At 46.0% G+C, this 21237-nt stretch overlaps 1 protein-coding gene across 1 annotated transcript in view; it reads left to right on the top strand.

The window, feature by feature from the left end:
• Positions 1 to 21237, top strand: part of rasgrp4 (RAS guanyl releasing protein 4) — an 86900-nt gene that overhangs the window by 34140 nt on the left and 31523 nt on the right. The window contains exons 8-17 of the mRNA XM_084148543.1: positions 2307 to 2480; positions 3912 to 4028; positions 6426 to 6701; positions 10368 to 10448; positions 11903 to 12007; positions 17287 to 17396; positions 17585 to 17735; positions 17839 to 17875; positions 18634 to 18783; positions 19515 to 19744. Coding sequence (XP_084004669.1) covers positions 2307 to 2480; positions 3912 to 4028; positions 6426 to 6701; positions 10368 to 10448; positions 11903 to 12007; positions 17287 to 17396; positions 17585 to 17735; positions 17839 to 17875; positions 18634 to 18783; positions 19515 to 19744 — 1431 coding nt within the window. The remainder of the gene's footprint in view (positions 1 to 2306; positions 2481 to 3911; positions 4029 to 6425; positions 6702 to 10367; positions 10449 to 11902; positions 12008 to 17286; positions 17397 to 17584; positions 17736 to 17838; positions 17876 to 18633; positions 18784 to 19514; positions 19745 to 21237) is intronic.

The raw sequence follows: 21237 nt of genomic DNA on the forward strand, positions 1-21237 counted from the left end.
CCAAAGATTAACACTGCAAGGAAGGTTCATTTAAATTGAGCCATCGATAAAAATAAAAAAATCAGTTTGTTAAAGACATGCTCCGTTTAAACCTCCCGCTTTGGGCTGGATGTGTCAATACAGTGAGGGAAAAAAGTATTTGATCCCTGCTGATTTTGTACGTTTGCCCACTGACAAAGACATGATCAGTCTATAATTTTAATGGTAGGTTTATTTGAACAGTGAGAGACAGAATAACAACAACAAAAATCCAGAAAAACGCATGTCAAAAATGTTATAAATTGAGTTGCATTTTAATGAGGGAAATAAGTATTTGACCCCTCTGCAAAACATGACTTAGTACTTGGTGGCAAAACCCTTGTTGGCAATCACAGATGTCAGACGTTTCTTGTAGTTGGCCACCAGGTTTGCACACATCTCAGGAGGCATTTTGTCCCACTCCTCTTTGCAGATCTTCTCCAAATCATTAAGGTTTCGAGCCTGACTTTTGGCAACTCGTACCTTCAGCTCCCTCCACAGATTTTCTATGGGATTAAGGTCTGGAGACTGGCTAGGCCACTCCAGGACCTTAATGTGCTTCTTCTTGAGCCACTCCTTTGTTGCCTTGGCCATGTGTTTTGGGTCATTGTCATGCTGGAATATCCATCCACAACCAATTTTCAATGCCCTGGCTGAGGGAAGGAGGTTTCTCACCCAAGATTTGACGGTACATGGCCCCGTCAATCGTCCCTTTGATGCGGTGAAGTTGTCCTGTCCCCTTAGCAGAAAAACACCCCCAAAGCATAATGTTTCCACCTCCATGTTTGACGGTGGGGATGGTGTTCTTGGGGTCATAGGCAGCATTCCTCCTCCTCCAAACACAGTGAGTTGAGTCGATGCCAAAGAGCTTGATTTTGGTCTCATCTGACCACAACACTTTCACCCAGTTCTCCTCTGAATCATTCAGATGTTCATTGGCAAACTTGAGACGGGCCTGTATATGTGCTTTCTTGAGCAGGGGGACCTTGCGGGCGCTGCAGGATTTCAGTCCTTCACGGCGTAGTGTGTTACCAATTGTTTTCTTGGTGACTATGGTCCCAGCAGCCTTGAGATCATTGACAAGATCCTCCCGTGTAGTTCTGGGCTGATTCCTCACCGTTCTCATGATCATTACAACTCCACAAGGTGAGATCTTGCATGGAGCCCCAGGACGATGGAGATCGACAGTTATTTTGTGTTTCTTCCATTTGCGAATAATCGCACCAACTGTTGTCACCTTCTCACCAAGCTGCTTGGCGATGGTCTTGTAGCCCATTCCAGCCTTGTGTAGGTCTACAATCTTGTCCCTGACATCCTTGGAGAGCTCTTTGGTCTTGGCCATGGTGGAGAGTTTGGAATCTGATTGATTGATTGCTTCTGTGGACAAGTGTCTTTTATACAGGTAACAAACGGAGATTAGGAGCACTCCCTTTAAGAGTGTGCTCCTAATCTCAGCTTGTTACCTGTATAAAAGACACCTGGGAGCCAGAAATCTTTCTGATTGAGAGGGGGTCAAATACTTATTTCCATCATTAAATGCATATCAATTTATAAAAATGATGACTTGCGTTTTTCTGGATTCTTTTGTTATTCTGTCTCTCACTGTTCAAATAAACCTACCATTAAAATTATAGACTGATCATTTCTTTGTCAGTGGGAAAACGTACAAAATCAGCAGGGGATCAAATACTTTTTCCCTCACTGTATGTAGTTCATACATGGATAATCTATGAGCAGAATTACTGTTTTACCTCAGTTAGCCACGAATTCCCTAGTTTGAAAGTGAGTGTTTTCTGGAAGCTGTGCAGCACCATTTTCCCCCACGTGGGCCAGCCCCCTAGAAATTCGATGAACCCTTATCTTTGCCATTTGAGTGACAGCTAGCAAGATGCACACACAGCAGAGAGAGAGATTGCAATGTGAAATAGTACGCAATTTTCGGGGACCACTTTTGGCTCGTGAGCTCTACTTAAAGAACTACTGGCTAAAAATGTATTCAAAAGTAGCGGAGAATGTTTTTAACAAGTTCATGTCCTCTCTTACCTGTCTCTCTCTCTCTGTCCTCTCCTGTGTGTGTCCTGTCTTACCTGTCTCTCTCTCTCTGTCCTCTCCTGTGTGTGTCCTGTCTTACCTGTCTCTCTCTCTCTGTCCTCTCCTGTGTGTCCTGTCTTTCCTGTCTTACCTGTCTCTCTCTCTCTGTCCTCTCCTGTGTGTCCTGTCTTACCCGTCTCTCCTGTCTTACCCGTCTGTCCTGTCCTACCTGTCTGTCCTTTCCTGCCCTGCGTCAGTTCCTGGACTACCGTAGCTACGTGGTGCGTGGCTCTGTGAGGGACAACCCATCCCTGGAGCGCAGTGTCATGATGTGTAACGGCGTGTCTCAGTGGGTCCAGCTGATGATTCTCAGCAGACACACTGCACAGCAGAGAGCCCAGGTCTTCACCAAGTTCATACACGTAGCCCAGGTAACCTAGAAACACACAACCAGCTAGTGTATGTACTGTCTATGAAGTGTGGGAGTAGTTTCCATGAAAGAAGAGTTCATTTTAGAAGTGTCTGCCAGTGGCGGTCGTTGACGTTTAAGATGAGGGAGGACAATCATTGTTTTTATGAGCACGGCCTTATTTCTATTACAGCATATCGGATGACTGTCATTCATATTCCGTTCACCCAGTTCAATGTAACACTGATAGGTTTAGGCTACTACATGACACTCAAATGTTCCCTGTACCATCATGAGGTTCCTACAACCTAGCCTATGAATGAAAGTTTACAACGTAGGTGCACAGGTCGAGAGAAAAATGGGAGTAATCAAAGTGAAAGACATTGACACATTCAATACCGCCTGGCACACTCTTGCCTGCATCTAGCTGATCTAGGGTGTAATCATTAGTCCAACAGATGGACAAATTCAAGTATGTTTATCCCTGTTTCGTTCAATTTGCTTCTGTTTCAGAAATGTTTTTCAACAGAATCGGCAGAATGAGTACACACCTGATCACACGCTAACACTGTTCACTTTCGCTTGTTGTATAATTCCTTCTCGCATCCTCCTCTCACCTTTTCCCTTCGCTTGTGGACTTCAGTGAACAACACATCAGCTGTCTGTGACCAGGCGAAAAAACCTTTCCAAGCCAAACCTTCATATCCTAACCGCTAACCGCTACACTTGGAAGAGTTCCAGCGTTGGATAGCCATAGCCAGTTAGCTAACTTAGCATCCCTCTCTGCTTGAGGGGGGTGTTTGAGTAGGCTAAACTAGCTAGCTGCATAGCTAAGTGAAAGTGAAAAAACATACAAGGAAATATAGCTAGCTCTCTCTCGCTCTTGCTTCTCCTTCATTTAAAAAAATGATTAGTTCAAAACTGTTTAACTATTGTCTTTCTCTTTGAGTCAACTACTCACCACATTTTATGCACTGCAGTGCTAGCTAGCTGTAGCTTATGCTTTCAGTACTAGATTCATTCTCTGATCCTTTGATTGGGCGGACAACATGTCAGTTCATGCTGCAAGAGCTCTGATAGGTTGGAGGATGTCCTCCGGAAATGTTGTCATAGTTACTGTATAAGTCTATGGAAGGGGGTGAGAACCATGAGCCTCCTAGGTTTTGTATTGAAGTCAATGTACCCAGAGGAGGACGGAAGCTAGCTGTCCTCCGGCTACACCATGGTGCTACCCTACAGAGTGCTGTTGAGGCTACTGTAGGAAGGAAAGATAACTTTAAAATTGTGACTATTTTTATTCTTATGAAATTCACTGAGGATGGTCTTCCCCTGGTGTCTGCTGAGATAAGTTCCCTTTTCTTTAGAATCCAGAACAACTACTTCCTGAGATGACAAATAAACCTATTTTCTGTGTCCACCCCCCCCCCCCCCCCTCCTCCTCCTCCCACTGTAGAGGCTGCATGCACTGCAGAACTTCAACACTCTGATGGCAGTGACAGGTGGTCTTTGTCACAGCTCCATTTCTCGTCTGAAGGACACCGCCAGTCTGCTACCCCCTGACATCACTAAGGTCAGCCCTAACCCTAACCTAGCTGATGGGATCAAACGGCTTTTATCATCGTTAGCTGTGATAGCACTTGATAACTATTTATCCATAAAGCAGCAGCTTTTCTACCTTCCTTTACATTGGCAATACTTTCTTAATTCTCGACTTGGAAGTCATTGGTGTTCTAAACTCCCATGGCTAGTTGCAGGGAGAACGTTTGAATTTAGAAAATGCTCCGCTATTAAATGAAATAGATTTTTCGCTCCATTAAGTAATCCAACGATGTATAATATGCCGCCATCTTGTCTATTTCTGATCTTCTCTCACATTGATTGAGACAGGTGGGTGTCAACTCCAGTGCTGCACGTCATGAGCGAGACTCCGAAATCGAGTGTCGCTTTGAATGACACTCACCTGGAACCCGAAATCAAGTGTCGCTTTGAATGACACTCGCCTGGCTCGATCAATGAGAGAAGATCAGAAATAGACAAGATGGCGGCATTACGTTGTTGGATTACTTCACGAAGCAAAAAGTGATTTCATTCAAACCTTCCATTGGCGGTTTAAGATGATGGAGGACTAATATTCCTTTATGAGCAGGCCTTATTTCTATTACAGTATATTGGATGACTGTCATTCATATTCCGTTCACCCAGCTCAATGTAACATCTATAGGTTTAGGCTACTACATGACACTCAAATGTTCCCTGTACCCATCATGAGTTTCCTACAACCTAGCCTATGAATGAAAGTTTACAACGTAGGTGCACAGGTCGAGAGAAATCTGAGTAATCAAGGTGACAGACAGTGACACATTCAATACCGCCTTGCACACTCTTGCCTGCATCTAGCTGATCTAGGATGTCATCATTAGTCCAACAGTTGCAAACAAGAGTTTCTATTGGTCAAATTCTGGTGAGTTTATCCCCGTTTAGTTCCGTACGCTTCTGTTTAAGGAATGTTTTTCAACAGAATCGGCGGAATGAATACACCCCTGATCACACGCAAACACAGTTCATTTTCATAGCAGCCACATACAAACAGCATGATCCCTTTGATCGTTGTATAATCCCTTCTCTCATCTACATGCTCTCTTCCTCTCACCTTTTCCCTTCGCTTGTGGACTTCAGTGCTCAACACATCAGCTGTCTGTGACCAGGCGAAAAAAACTTTCCAAGCCAAACCTTCATAACATAACCACTAAACACAGCCTACATCGTTGTCACCATATTAGCTAACGTCATAGTCAACATAGCTACTAGAACTAACGCGTTAGTAAACCCGCTACAATCATGCATTACAGTGTACAGTCAGCAAGCAGTTTAGCAGTTACACCGAAGGGCCCCGGGTGGCAATAAATTCATAACACCAAAAGCTTACCTTGACTTGGAAGAGTTCCAGTGTTGGATAGCCATGGCCAGCCAGCTAACATAGCATCCCTCTCTGTTTTAGGCGGGTGTTTGTGTAGGCTAAACTAGCTAGCTGCATTCGCTAGCTACGTAAGTGAAAGTGAAAGAAATACTACGGAATATAGATCTCTCTCGCTCTCTTCTCCTTCATTTTTGAAGAAATTAATTTGTTCAAAACTGTTCAACTATTGTCTTTCTTTCTCTTTGAGTCAACTACTCACCACATTTTATACACTGCAGTTCTAGCTAGCTGTAGCTTATGCTTTCAGTACTAGATTCATTCTCTGATCATTTGATTGGGTGGACAACATGTTCATGCTGCAAGAGCTCTGATAGGTTGGGGGACGTCCTCCGGAAGTTGTCTTAATTACTGTGTAAATCTATGGAAGGGGGTGAGAACCACGAGCCTCCTAGGTTTTGTATTGAAATCAATGTACCCAGAGGAGGACGGAAACTAGCTGTCCTCCAGCTACACCATGGTGCTACCCAACAGAGTGCTGTTGAGGCTACTGTATAATAATATAATATAAATAATATGCCATTTAGCAGACGCTTTTATCCAAAGCAACTTACAGTCATGCGTGCATACATTTTTTTTTGTGTATGGGTGGTCCCGGGGATCGAACCCACTACCTTGGCGTTACAAGCGCCGTGCTCTACCAGTTGAGCTACAGAGGACCACAGAGGACCCCCTCTCTACTGTAGACTTTCATTGCAAAACAGTGTGTTTTAATCAATTATTTGGTGACGTGAATTTATTTAGTATAATTGTATCTAAAAAGGATAACTTTTTTCATGTTTCACTACTTTAAAAAAAAAATGAAATTCACTGAAGAGGATGGTCCTCTCATTCCCCCTCTGACGAGCCTCCACTGAAACCTTCCCCCTGAAACTTGCCATGGGTGTTTAGAAGAAACCGCTGACTTCCATATAGGTCCTCTCATCTCCTCTCTTCCTTTTCCTCCCCTCTTCTTCCCTCCCTCCCCTCTCCTCCTCTCCCCCTCCTCTCCAGGCCCTGAGTGAAATGACAGAGCTGCTGTCATCCTCCAGTAACTATAGTAACTACCGGCGGGTGTACAGTGAGTGTTCAGGGTTTAAGGTGCCTATCCTGGGGGTCCACTTGAAGGACCTGATCTCCCTGAATGAGGCCCTGCCAGACTACCTGGAGGAGCAGAAGATTAACCTGGGGAAGCTGCAGCACCTGTACTCTAACATCTCTGACCTGCTGTCTGTGCACTCCTGCTCCCCTCCGTTTGAGGCCAACAAGGACCTGCTGCATCTACTCACCGTGAGATTTCTATTGTATCTTTATTTAAACAAGGCAGTCCCACTGAGATATCTATTGTATCTTTATTTAAACAAGGCAGTCCCACTGATATTTCTATTGTATCTTTATTTATACAAGGCAGTCCCACTGAGATTTCTATTGTATCTTTATTTAAACAAGGCAGTCCCACTGAGATTTCTATTGTATCTTTATTTAAACAAGGCAGTCCCACTGAGATTTCTATTGTATCTTTATTTAAACAAGGCAGTCCCACTGAGATTTCTATTGTATCTTTATTTAAACAAGGCAGTCCCACTGAGATTTCTATTGTATCTTTATTTAAACAAGGCAGTCCCACTGAGATTTCTATTGTATCTTTATTTAAACAAGGCAGTCCCACTGACCTGTTTCCCAACGGGAAAGGGGGGAGTTGTTGGAATTGACTGTTGTTATCGGTTATAGGGCTCCGTTTAGTGGTTTTGGATACTGTGAAAAGCTCCTACTAAGTAGATGTATTGAGAGTTACAGTAGACCTCTTGAAGTAGTCATCACCCTCCATCCCCCTTAGTGTGTATATTAATGTGTCCCCCCCCCCCCTTAGTGTGTATATTAATGTGTGTCCCCACCCCTTAGTGTGTATATTAATGTGTGTCCCCCTCCTTAGTGTGTATATTAATGTGTGTCCCCCCCCCTTAGTGTGTATATTAATGTGTGTGTCCCCCCCAGCTGTCTCTGGATCTGTACTACACAGAATATGTATGTACAGTGAGGGAAAAAAGTATTTGATCCCCTGCTGATTTTGTACGTTTGCCCACTGACAAAGAAATGATCAGTCTATAATTTTAATGGTAGGTTTATTTGAACAGTGAGAGACAGAATAACAACAAAACAATCCAGAAAAACGCATGTCAAAAATGTTATAAATTGATTTGCATTTTAATGAGGGAAATAAGTATTTGACCCCCTCTCAATCAGAAAGATTTCTGGCTCCCAGGTGTCTTTTATACAGGTAATGAGCTGAGATTAGGAGCACACTCTTAAAGGGAGTGCTCCTAATCTCAGCTTGTTACCTGTATAAAATACACCTGTCCACAGAAGCGATCAATCAATCAGATTCCAAACTCTCCACCATGGCCAAGACCAAAGAGCTCTCCAAGGATGTCAGGGACAAGATTGTAGACCTACACAAGGCTGGAATGGGCTACAAGACCATCACCAAGCAGCTTGGAGAGAAGGTGACAACAGTTGGTGCGATTATTCGCAAATGGAAGAAACACAAAAGAACTGTCAATCTCCCTCGGCCTGGGGCTCCATGCAAGATCTCACCTCGTTGCAATGATCATGAGAACGATGAGGAATCAGCCCAGAACTACACGAGAGGATCCATAGTCACCAAGGAAACAATTGGTAACACACTACGCCGTGAAGGACTGAAATCCTGCAGCGCCCGCAAGGTCCCCCTGCTCAAGAAAGCACATATACATGCCCGTCTGAAGTTTGCCAATGAACCATCAGATCCTCCTCTCCACCCTCTCCGAGATGGGCATCTCCGGCGCGGCTCACTCCTGGATTGCGTCCTACCTGACCGGTCGCTCCTACCAAGTGGCGTGGCGGGAAGCTGTCTCCGCACCACGTGCTCTCACCACTGGTGTCCCCCAGGGATCGGTTCTGGGCCCTCTCCTTTTCTCCCTATACACCAAGTCACTTGGCTCTGTCATATCCTCACATGGTCTCTCCTATCATTGCTACGCTGACGATACACAACTAATCTTCTCCTTTCCCCCTTCTGATAACCAGGTGGCGAATCGCATCTCTGCATGTCTGGCAGACATATCAGTATGGATGACGGATCACCACCTCAAGCTGAACCCTGGCAAGACGGAGCTGCTCTTCCTCCCGGGGAAGGACTGCCCGTTCCATGATCTCGCCATCACGGTTGACAACTCCGCTGTGTCCTCCTCCCAGAGTGCGAAGAGCCTAGGCGTGACCCTGGACAACACCCTGTCGTTCTCCGCCAACATCAAGGCGGTGACCCGCTCCTGCAGGTTCATGCTCTACAACATTCGGAGAGTGCGACCCTGCCTTACACAGGAAGCGGCGCAGGTCCTGGTCCAGGCACTTGTCATCTCCCGTCTGGACTACTGCAACTCGCTGTTGGCTGGGCTCCCTGCCTGTGCCATTAAACCCCTACAACTCATCCAGAATGCCGCAGCCCGTCTGGTGTTCAACCTTCCCAAGTTCTCTCACGTCACCCCCCTCCTCCGCACACTCCACTGGCTTCCAGTTGAAGCTCGCATCCGCTACAAGACCATGGTGCTTGCCTATGGAGCAGTGAGGGGAACGGCACCTCTGTACCTTCAGGCTCTGATCAGTCCCTACACCCAAACGAGGACATTGCGTTCATCCACCTCTGGCCTGCTGGCTCCCCTTCCTCTGCGGAAGCACAGCTCCCGCTCAGCCCAGTCAAAACTGTTCGCTGCTCTGGCACCCCAATGGTGGAACAAGCTCCCTCACGACGCCAGGACAGCGGAGTCACTCACCACCTTCCGGAGACATTTGAAACCCCACCTCTTTAAGGAATACCTGGGATAGGATAAAGTATTCCTTCTAACCCCCCCCCCCCCCCCAAATTGTAAAGTGGTTATCCCACTGGCTATAGGGTGAACGCACCAATTTGTGAGTCGCTCTGGCTAAGAGCGTCTGCTAAATGACGTTAATGTGCCCTTGAGCAAGGCACTTAACCCTAATTGCTCCTGTAAGTCGCTCTGGTTAAGAGCGTCTGCTAAATGACTAAAATGTAAATGTAAATGTAATGATTCAGAGGAAAACTGGGAAAAAGTGTTGTGGTCAGATGAGACCAAAATTGAGCTCTTTGGCATCAACTCAACTCGCCGTGTTTGGAGGAGGAGGAATGCTGCCTATGACCCCAAGAACACCATCCCCACCGTCAAACATGGAGGTGGAAACATTATGCTTTGGGGGTGTTTTTCTGCTAAGGGGACAGGACAACTTCACCGCATCAAAGGGACGATGGACAGGGCCATGTACCGTCAAATCTTGGGTGAGAACCTCCTTCCCTCAGCCAGGGCATTGAAAATGGGTCGTGGATGGATATTCCAGCATGACAATGACCCAAAACACACGGCCAAGGCAACATAGGAGTGGCTCAAGAAGAATCACATTAAGGTCCTGGAGTGGCCTAGCCAGTCTCCAGACCATAATCCCATAGAAAATCTGTGGAGGGAGCTGAAGGTTCGAGTTGCCAAACGTCAGGCTCGAAACCTTAATGACTTGGAGAAGATCTGCAAAGAGGAGTGGGACAAAATCCCTCCTGAGATGTGTGCAAACCTGGTGGCCAACTACAAGAAACGTCTGACCTCTGATTGCCAACAAGGATTTTGCCACCAAGTACTAAGTCATGTTTTGCAGAGGGGTCAAATACTTATTTCCCTCATTAAAATGCAAATCAATTTATAACATTTTTTGACATGCGTTTTTCTGGATTTTGTTGTTGTTATTCTGTCTCTCACTGTTCAAATAAACCTACCATTAAAATTATAGATTGATCATGTCTTTGTCAGTGGGCAAACGTACAAAATCAGCAGGGGATCAAATACTTTTTTCCCTCACTGTATATTAATGTGTGTGTGTGTGTGTGTGTGTGTGTGTGTGTGTGTGTGTCCCCAGCTGTCTTTGGATCTGTACTATACAGAGGATGAGATCTATGAGCTATCCTACACCAAGGAACCCAAGAACCCTAAAACACAGGTCAGTACTGGACACCTAAAACATTGTATTGGTCCAATCTAGTGAATAGGGGAAGTGAATAGACTTGTTCCACATTGCAGCCGACAGTGCAGGCGACTGCCAACTGACCGATCTACAAATCACTTTGTATCATAAATAACTACTCATTATTATTAGTAGATCAGTCAGTCACCATTTACCCACAATGCATCATGGATTTGATGCTCTCAAACACAGTCAATGATTGTACTCTTCGGGAGAAGGGGGGGGAGAATCAAATCTCTAGACTCGTGTGCCAGCCTCATTGACTTCTTCCTAGGTCATTAAACACGGGGGCTGTTGAAAAACACTAGTGTCACTCACTGTCACTCTGCTCCCTCTCTCTCTCTGCCTCTCTCTCTCTTTGCCTCTCAATTTCAATTTAACGGCTTTATTGGCATGGGAAACGTATGTTAACATTGCCAAAGCAAGTGAAGTAGATAGTAAACAAAAGTGAAATAAACAATAAATATTAACAGTAAACATTACACTCAGAAGTTCCAAAAGAATAAAGACATTTCAAATGTCATATTATGTCTATATACAGTGTTGTAATGATGTACAAATAGTTAAAGTACAAATGGGAAAATAAATCAACATAAATATGGGTTGTATTTACAATGGTGTTTGTTCTTCACTGGTTGCCCTTTTCTTGTGGCAACAGGTCACAAATCTTGCTGCTGTGATGGCACACTGTGGTATATCACCCAGTAGATAAGGGAGTTTATCAAAATTGGATTTGTTTTGGAATTCTTTGTGGGTCTGTGTAAACTGAAGGAAATATGTGTCTCTAATATGGTCATACATTTGGCAGGAAGTTAGGAAGTGCAGCTCAGTTTCCACCTCATTTTGTGGGCAGTGTGCACATAGCCTGTCTTCTCTTGAGAGCCAGGTCTGCCTACGGCGGCCTCTCTCAATAGCAAGGCTATGCTCACTGAGTCTGTACATAGTCAAAGCTTTCCTTAAGTTTGGGTCAGTCACAGTGGTCAGGTATTCTGCCACTGTGTACTCTCTTTTTAGAGCCAAATAGCATTCTAGTTTGCTCTGTTTTTTTGTTAATTCTTTCCAATGTGTGAAGTAATTCTCTTTTTGTTTTCTCGTGATTTGGTTAGGTCTAATTGTGTTCCTCTCTCTCTCTCTCTCTGCCTCTGGTGCTGAAATGCAGTTTATCAACATTATCTATCACCATCATCCTGCCTCCTTTCTTCCTGACCTCTGACTTTACACACTGAGCTCACCCTCTCTGCATCACACTGTGGGTGGAAGCTAGGCTACATCAAAGTTAACCACAAAAAGACTGAGCCTTGACAAAGACGTGTTATGTGGTAGGTGTTTTTACGTGTGCAGTCTTTCATGCCTCCTCCCTCCCTCTCTCTCTCTCTCTCTCCCCCCTCCCCTCCCCTCCCCTCCCCTCCCCTCCCCTCCCCTCCCCACAGCCTGTAGCACCTGTCAAACCCCCAGTTGTAGCAGAGTGGGGGTCAGGAGTGACTCCGAGGCTGGACCCAGACACCATCTCTAAACACGTCAAACAGATGGTGGATGTGAGTATCAGTCTATCTACACTGTCTGTCTGTCAGTCTACCTACACTGTCTGTCTGTGTGAGTATCTATCCTCAGCAACACTGGGGCTCTTTCTAATTGTATCGCTCCTGATTCGTCACATCCTCTCTCCCCGCCTACTTCTCAAAACCCATTGGAGAAGAATGTCAGAGTTGATGGATCTTCCATATGGAAGGAGGAGGCGAGGAGATAGGAGGCGAGGAATCAAGTAGAGATGAATTGAGATAGAGCCATGAGATGTGTTGCCTGTCTGTGTGTGAGTCATTTCCTCATTACTGTCTAAAGCAGAACTACCTCTACTCTACCACAACACACAATTAACATCATGTACTTTATCTGTTGCCCCCATGGAGATGTATAGAGATCGCAACGTTGTCTCTTTCCCATTATGGTGTCTGTGTGCCCACGGGCAGCGCCATTGAGGATATCTCCATTTTAAAGTAGTCGATTTTTTCTAAATTTGATGTTTGAAAAAAGTGTAAAGCTAATATTGGTGATTGACGTCCACCTGCAGTGCTGGAGTCTTAAACCAAATATTGTGTGTCATTAATTTATTGTGGCCACTAGATGGAGGTGATATAGCTTAAAGCCATTTACAAACTAGGCAAACCAATGGCGAAGGTGCATAAAGATGTCGGAATTCAGATATAACGTAGTTGTTTTAGCACTAATACTCCGAGTGGATATTCATGTAATAACAAGGAATTCCCCTCGGCCACAAATTGGGGAAAACAAACATTCTTTCCTATTGACCCCCAGTGTAAAAGAGCCAACTTCATCGTAGATTTTTTGTTATACAGAAATAACAAAACTTGCCGAAAAGCTGCTGTGTTGTTCAATGTACATGTAATCAGGTCAAAAATCCCGACCTACAGATCGCAATGCTCCCACGTAGGGAAATAGAGCCTGGGGGAAGAGCCTTGTGGCTTCAGGCTATGCTGAGTGGGAAATAGAGCCTGGGGGAAGAGCCCTGTGGCTTCAGGCTATGCTGAGTGGGAAATTGTGGGACCCGGTGTCCAAGTAGGTTACATGTAACTATAGCTCTATGTGTGGAAAACATTTAATCACAGGTAAGACGTTTAACTTGTTTAGTAGAGTCTGTTTGTAACTCCACTCACTACTTGTACAGTGGGGAAAAAAATTATTTAGTCAGCCACCAATTGTGCAAGTTCTCCCACTTAAAAAGATGAGAGAGGCCTGTAATTTTCATCATAGGTACATGTCAACTATGACAGACAAATTGAGGAAAAGAAATCCAGAAAATCACATTGTAGGATTTTTAATGAATTTATTTGCAAATTATGGTGGAAAATAAGTATTTGGTCACCTACAAACAAGCAAGATTTCTGGCTCTCACAGACCTGTAACTTCTTCTTTAAGAGGCTCCTCTGTCCTCCACTCGTTACCTGTATTAATGGCACCTGTTTGAACTTGTTATCAGTATACAACCTCAAACAGTCACACTCCAAACTCCACTATGGCCAAGACCAAAGAGCTGTCAAAGGACACCAGAAACAAAATTGTAGACCTGCACCAGGCTGGGAAGACTGAATCTGCAATAGGTAAGCAGCTTGGTTTGAAGAAATCAACTGTGGGAGCAATTATTAGGAAATGGAAGACATACAAGACCACTGATAATCTCCCTCGATCTGGGGCTCCACGCAAGATCTCATCCCGTGGGGTCAAAATGATCACAAGAACGGTGAGCAAAAATCCCAGAACCACACGGGGGGACCTAGTGAATGACCTGCAGAGAGCTGGGACCAAAGTAACAAAGCCTACCATCAGTAACACACTACGCCGCCAGGGACTCAAATCCTGCAGTGCCAGACGTGTCCCCCTGCTTAAGCCAGTACATGTCCAGGCCCGTCTGAAGTTTGCTAGAGTGCATTTGGATGATCCAGAAGAGGATTGGGAGAATATCATATGGTCAGATGAAACCAAAATATAACTTTTTGGTAAAAACTCAACTCGTCGTGTTTGGAGGACAAAGAATGCTGAGTTGCATCCAAAGAACACCATACCTACTGTGAAGCATGGGGGTGGAAACATCATGCTTGGGGGCTGTTTTTCTGCAAAGGGACCAGGACGACTGATCCGTGTAAAGGAAAGAATGAATGGGGCCATGTATTGTGAGATTTTGAGTGAAAACCTCCTTCCATCAGCAAGGGCATTGAAGATGAAACGTGGCTGGGTCTTTCAGCATGACAATGATCCCAAACACACCGCCCGGGCAACGAAGGAGTGGCTTCGTAAGAAGCATTTCAAGGTCCTGGAGTGGCCTAGCCAGTCTCCAGATCTCAACCCCATAGAAAATCTTTGGAGGGAGTTGAAAGTCTGTGTTGCCCAGCGACAGCCCCAAAACATCACTGCTCTAGAGGAGATCTGCATGGAGGAATGGGCCAAAATACCAGCAACAGTGTGTGAAAACCTTGTGAAGACTTACAGAAAATGTTTGACCTGTGTCATTGCCAACAAAGGGTATATAACAAAGTATTGAGAAACTTTTGTTATTGACCAAATACTTATTTTCCACCATAATTTGCAAATAAATTCATTAAAAATCCTACAATGTGATTTTCTGGATTTTTTTTTCTCATTTTGTCTGTCATAGTTGACGTGTACCTATGATGAAAATTACAGGCCTCTCTCATCTTTTTAAGTGGGAGAACTTGCACAATTGGTGGCTGACTAAATACTTTTTTCCCCCACTGTAACTGTTTAGTCTGTTTGTAACTCCACTCACTACTTGTAGCTCTAGAGTCTGTTTGTAACTCCACTCACTACTTGTAGCTCTATAGTCTGTTTGTAACTCCACTCACTACTTGTAGCTGTATACAATATTACGTTTTTCTACATTGAACAAAAATATAAATGCAACATGTGAAGTGTTGGTCCCATGTTTCATGAGCTGAAATAAAAGATCCCAGAAATGTTCCCTACGCACAAAAAGCTTATTTCTCTCAAATGTTGTGAACAAATTTGTTTACATCCCTGTTAGTGAGCATTTATCCTTTGCCAAGATAATCCATTCACCTGACAGGTGTGGCATATCAAGAAGCTGATTAAACAGCATGATCATTACCTTGTGCTGGGGCCAAATAAAAGGCCACTCTAAAATGTGCAGTTTTGTCACACAACACAATGCCACAGATGTCTCGAGTTTTGAGGGAGCGTGCAATTGTCATGCTGACTGCAGGAATGTCCACCAGAGCTGTTACCAGATAATTGAATGTTCATTCCTTTACCATAAGCCACCTCCAACTTCGTTTTAGAGAATTTGGCAGTACGTCCAACCGGCCTCACAACCGCAGACCATGTGTATGGTGTTGTGTGGGCGAGTGGTTTGCTGATGTCAACGTTGTGAACAGAGTGCCTCATGGTGGCGTGGGGTTATGGTATGGGCAGGCAGGCCCGTTGTCGTGCCATTCATCTGCCGCCAGCACCTCATGTTTCAGCATGATAATGCCCGGCCCCATGTAACAAGAATCTGTACACTATTTCTGGAAGCTGAAAATGTCCCAGTTCTTCCATGGCCTCCATACTCACCAGACATGTCACCCATTGAGCATGTTTGGGATGCTCTGGATCCACGTGTAAGACAGCGTGTTCCAGTTCCAGCCAATAACCAGCAACTTCGCCCAGCCATTGAAGAGGAGTGGGACAACATTCCACAGGCCACAATCAACAGCCTGATCAACTCTATGTGAAGGAGATGTGTCGCACTGCATGAGGCAAATGGTGGTCACACCAGATACTGACTGGTTTTCTGATCCACGCCCCTACTTTTTTCTGAAAGGTATCTGTGACCAACAGATGCATATCTGTATTCCCAGTCATGTGAAATCCATAGATTAGGGCCTAATGAATTTATTTCAATGGACTGATTTCCTTATATGAACTGGAACTCAGTAAAATCTTTGAAGTTGTTGCATGTTGCGTTTATATTTCTGTTCAGTACGCTCTGGAGCAGGCAATGTTGAAAAGTAATCTTTAGACATGTACCTTTCTTAAAATGTAGTTTTGCAATTGACTAAAACAACAAGAAAATTGCGTTTGAAAAGGTTTACGTTTTTGCTGTGAGCCAAAGGTAACCTAGGTAACCACAGGTTGTTTTTCCCAACAGGCAGGCCTTCTATCTAATACCGACTGGGACTATCAACAGATTTTTTTTTACATAAAAGATTAATCAGCTAGGCAGCATCGTGGAGCTAAAATTGGAATCATGTATACCAGGGGTGAGCAAGTACTATTTGAGAAGGTCCGGTCACACACATTTCCTAGGTGGCAAAGGTCCGGATGGATATTGTAATTTATCAGCGCAGTAACAAACCCCCAGAGAGAAACACCTGTTGACACCCCAGAGAGAAAAAAATACCAGTTTTAAAACGTATTTCCTGCAATTCCACACACTTATGTGTGTTCATATGATACCAGTTGTCAAAAACTCAACCAAATTCCTAAAATATATATACAGTGCATTCAGAAAGTATTCAGACCCCCTGGCTTTATCCACGTTTTGTTACGTTACAGCCTTATTATAAAATGAATGAAATAAAAAATATTCCTTGTCAACCTACACTAAATACCCCGATAATGACAAACCGAAAATAGGTTTTTAGACATTTAAAAAAAATGTAATCTTTCCCTCGATTCTGACTGTATGTTTTTCAGTGGCAGGGACTGGGAGACTAGTCAGCATCGAGGGAAAGATTACATTTTAAAAAATGTCTAAAAACCTGTTTTTGCTTTGTCATTATGGGGTACTGTGTGTAGATTGATGAGGGGGGGGGGGGGAACAATTTAATCAATTTTAGAATAAGGCTGTAACCTAACAAAATGTGGAAAAAGTCAAGGGGTCTGAATACTTTCCGAATGCACTGTATATATATTATTTTTTTGTTTAATTGGTCCGTCTATTGAGCTGAAATATACTGTCCTAATGCCGATACAAAAAAAGAGTAACAGAGAAATGTACAATACGGCAAACTTAGCAAACGAGGCATTTGTGTTAAGTGCATGGAGGACGCCATCTTTACGCACCTCCGCTATTTGAAGAAGACAAATGCTCTGATCATTGATTGATCGCTCCCAAACCCGGTTTACTACTTTAAAATGGTGGAAGCACTCTATGGCAATGTCCATGCAAAAAAATGGGGTTATTTCCGAGGTGAGATCTCTATACATCTCTATGGTCGCCCCGTCTACCTCTACCAGCCGTACCACAGAATGAACATATTGTCTCTGCTGACCTCTGCAGTCCATCATGAAGAACTACGACCTGAACCAGGATGGATACATCTCTCTGGAGGACTTTAAGAAGATAGCAGCTAACTTCCCCTTCTCCTTCTGCAACAATGACAGTGACAGGTGAGAGAGAGAGGAGAGAGGAGAGAGAGAGAGAATAGTCATGTCAGGTCAAGCTCCTGTGCCACAGTTGGATGTGTGAACTCTCTTCTTAAGCACAATCTGTCTCTAACTTTCACGATCTGTCACTAACTTTCAATCCGTCACTCTCTCTTTCTCCTTCCATCCCTCCCTCTCTCCCTCCTTTCCAGAGAGGGAGAGATCAGTCGTCAGCAGATCAGCTCCTACTTTATGAGGGGGATGTCTGTCTGTGCCAAACTGGGATACAACTTCAAGAACGTTCACAACTTCCACGAGACCACGTACAAGCGACCCACCTTCTGTGACACTTGTGGAGGCTTTGTGGGTATTGCATTGAGTTCGATGTTGTTAAAGCTGTGTGATTTAGCTGAGGTTGGTCACAAACCATCTAATTCCTGCTCTATTGTGTCCTGCTCTGTTGTAGCTGTGGGGAGTCATCAAGCAGGGCTTCCACTGTCGAGGTAAGATACCTTATCTAAACTTCACACAACAGCGGAATTATTTTTTCTTTCTTTATAAACTCAGTCCGGCTTCAACGTACTCTTGAAAGTTGTAATAGTAGAATGCACAAGGTACAATTTCGAAATTGGGTATTGCATCATCAGTGTTCCTCTTGTCATGTCAGTCATTGCACATCTTAGAGAGCTATTTATAACTTGTCAGAAATGTCCAGATCAACTAGCCCCTGTCAGCTAATGACTGTTTCTTTAGGTTTTTTTTAGCCCATAGATTTTGTAGTAATGTTTGATTTACTCAAATATCACATGAATACACATTAGACATGGCGAAATGTATAGAACTGCAAGAAAATTAGCTTTAAAACGGCAAAATGTTCTCTTCACCCCATGACAAAATGTGTAGAACTGCAGGAAATAAACATTAAACCTGCAACATTTTCTCTCCGCCAACAAGAGGGGTGTGAACAATTTGTGTCATGAACAGTGCTTGTGCCCATAGAAATAGACGAGGCGCGTGCAGGGGGGGTGGGTTGGCGGGGGCGCGGGATGTTCCCCAACGCTGGAAGGGGGGCCTGAATGAAAAAGCTTGGGAACCCCTGCCTTAGAATACATTAATATTCCTGCACCAAAAGTAGATATGACTTGCATCTATCTCTCTAAACTCACTCTCTACCCCCTCTACTTACCCCCCCCCCCCCCCCCCTCTTTCACTCCCCTCTCTACCACCTTTTCTCTCCCTCTCCCTCCCTCCCCCCCATCAGACTGTGGGGTAAACTGTCACAGACACTGCCAGGACCTGTGTGGGATGCAGTGTGTGAAGAGGGACAGGGTTTATGCTGGGTCCTGTCCTGGCACCCCTGCCTCAGCCCTCACCCCTGTCCCAGACATCCTAACCAAGGCTAACAGCTGGAGTAAGGCCCGCTCTATCACATCAACCTACTGCTAGTGACTGGCACTCTATCACATCAACCTACTGCTAGTGACTGGCACTCTATCACATCAACCTACTGCTAGTGACTGGCACTACAGTGACTGGCACTCTATCACATCAACCTACTGCTAGTGACTGGCACTACAGTGACTGGCACTCTATCACATCAACCTACTGCTAGTGACGGGCACTCTATCACATCATCTACTGCTAGTGACTGGCACTCTATCACATCAACCTACTGCTAGTGACTGGCACTCTATCACATCAACCTACTGCTAGTGACTGGCACTCTATCACATCAACCTACTGCTAGTGACTGGCACTACAGTGACTGGCACTCTATCACATCAACCTACTGCTAGTGACTGGCACTACAGTGACTGGCACTCTATCACATCAACCTACTGCTAGTGACTGGCACTCTATCACATCAACCTACTGCTAGTGACTGGCACTCTATCACATCACCTACTGCTAGTGACTGGCACTCTATCACATCAACCTACTGCTAGTGACTGGCACTCTATCACATCAACCTACTGCTAGTGACGGGCACTACAGTGACTGGCACTCTATCACATCAACCTACTGCTAGTGACTGGCACTACAGTGACTGGCACTCTATCACATCAACCTACTGCTAGTGACTGACTGACTGTTTGTTATATTCCCTATAATAATGAGGTCCTGCGGTGTGTGTCCAAACAGGTTCATCGGACGATACCACCTTTGTTTTCCCCGGGGGTAACAGTAATTGGGGTAACAACCGTAATAGGAGGGACTTGGACCGGTCCACTCGGGGTAACGGGGATGACTCTGCGCTCTCGGACCGGTCCACCCAGACAGACCCGGGGTTGTGGATGCCCGTGAAAGTTGACAAGAAGGGAGACCAGCCCAACTCTTACACACCACAAGCTCTCCCTATAGAGAGACAGAGGGTAAGACCTGTAGTGAAATAAGACTTCAGACACAGCTCACGTTTTTAAATAAACTATTTCACTTGACCATGTCTGTCTGAAACAGTGTGCCAAGTTCCACTTCCCTCCCACCAGGGCTGTGTTGTAACTCCCCTCCCTCCCCCAGGGCTGTGTTGTAACTCCCCTCCCTCCCTCCCCCCAGGGCTGTGTTGTAACTCCCCACCCTCCCTCCCCCCAGGGCTGTGTTGTAACTCTCCACCCTCCCTCCCCCCCAGGGCTGTGTTGTAACTCCCCTCCCTCCCCCCAGGGCTGTGTTGTAACTCCCCTCCCTCCCCCCAGGGCTGTGTTGTAACTCCCCTCCCTCCCCCCAGGGCTGTGTTGTAACTCCCCACCCTCCCTCTCCCCAGGGCTGTGTTGTAACTCCCCCCCCTCCCCCCCAGGGCTGTGTTGTAACTCCCCTCCCTCCCCCCAGGGCTGTGTTGTAACTCCCCTCCCTCCCCCCCAGGGCTGTGTTGTAACTCCCCTCCCTCCCCCCAGGGCTGTGTTGTAACTCCCCACCCTCCCTCCCCCCAGGGCTGTGTTGTAACTCCCCTCCCTCCCCCCAGGGCTGTGTTGTAACTCCCCTCCCTCCCCCCAGGGCTGTGTTGTAACTCCCCACCCTCCCTCCCCCCAGGGCTGTGTTGTAACTCCCCTCCCTCCCCCCAGGGCTGTGTTGTAACTCCCCACCCTCCCTCCCCCAGGGCTGTGTTGTAACTCCCCACCCTCCCTCCCCCAGGGCTGTGTTGTAACTCCCCTCCCTCTCCCCAGGGCTGTGTTATAACTCCCCACCCTCCCTCCCCCCAGGGCTGTGTTGTAACTCCCCACCCTCCCTCCCCCCCAGGGCTGTGTTGTAACTCCCCTCCCTCCCCCCAGGGCTGTGTTGTAACTCCCCTCCCTCCCCCAGGGCTGTGTTGTAACTCCCCTCCCTCCCCCCCAGGGCTGTGTTGTAACTCCCCTCCCTCCCACCAGGGCTGTGTTGTAACTCCCCACCCTCCCTCCCCCAGGGCTGTGTTGTAACTCCCCTCCCTCCCCCCAGGGCTGTGTTGTAACTCCCCTCCCTCCCCCCCAGGGCTGTGTTGTAACTCCCCACCCTCCCTCCCCCCCAGGGCTGTGTTGTAACTCCCCTCCCTCCCCCCAGGGCTGTGTTGTAACTCCCCACCCTCCCTCCCCCACAGGGCTGTGTTGTAACTCCCCTCCCTCTCCCCAGGGCTGTGTTGTAACTCCCCTCCCTCCCCCCCAGGGCTGTGTTGTAACTCCCCTCCCTCCCCCCCAGGGCTGTGTTGTAACTCCCCACCCTCCCTCCCCCAGGGCTGTGTTGTAACTCTCCACCCTCCCTCCCCCCCAGGGCTGTGTTGTAACTCCCCTCCCTCCCCCCCAGGGCTGTGTTGTAACTCCCCTCCCTCTCCCCAGGGCTGTGTTGTAACTCCCCACCCTCCCTCCCCCCCAGGGCTGTGTTGTAACTCCCCTCCCTCCCA

Source organism: Coregonus lavaretus (assembly GCF_964263955.1).
Source record: "Coregonus lavaretus genome assembly, chromosome: 30".
Classification (NCBI taxonomy): domain Eukaryota; kingdom Metazoa; phylum Chordata; class Actinopteri; order Salmoniformes; family Salmonidae; genus Coregonus; species Coregonus lavaretus.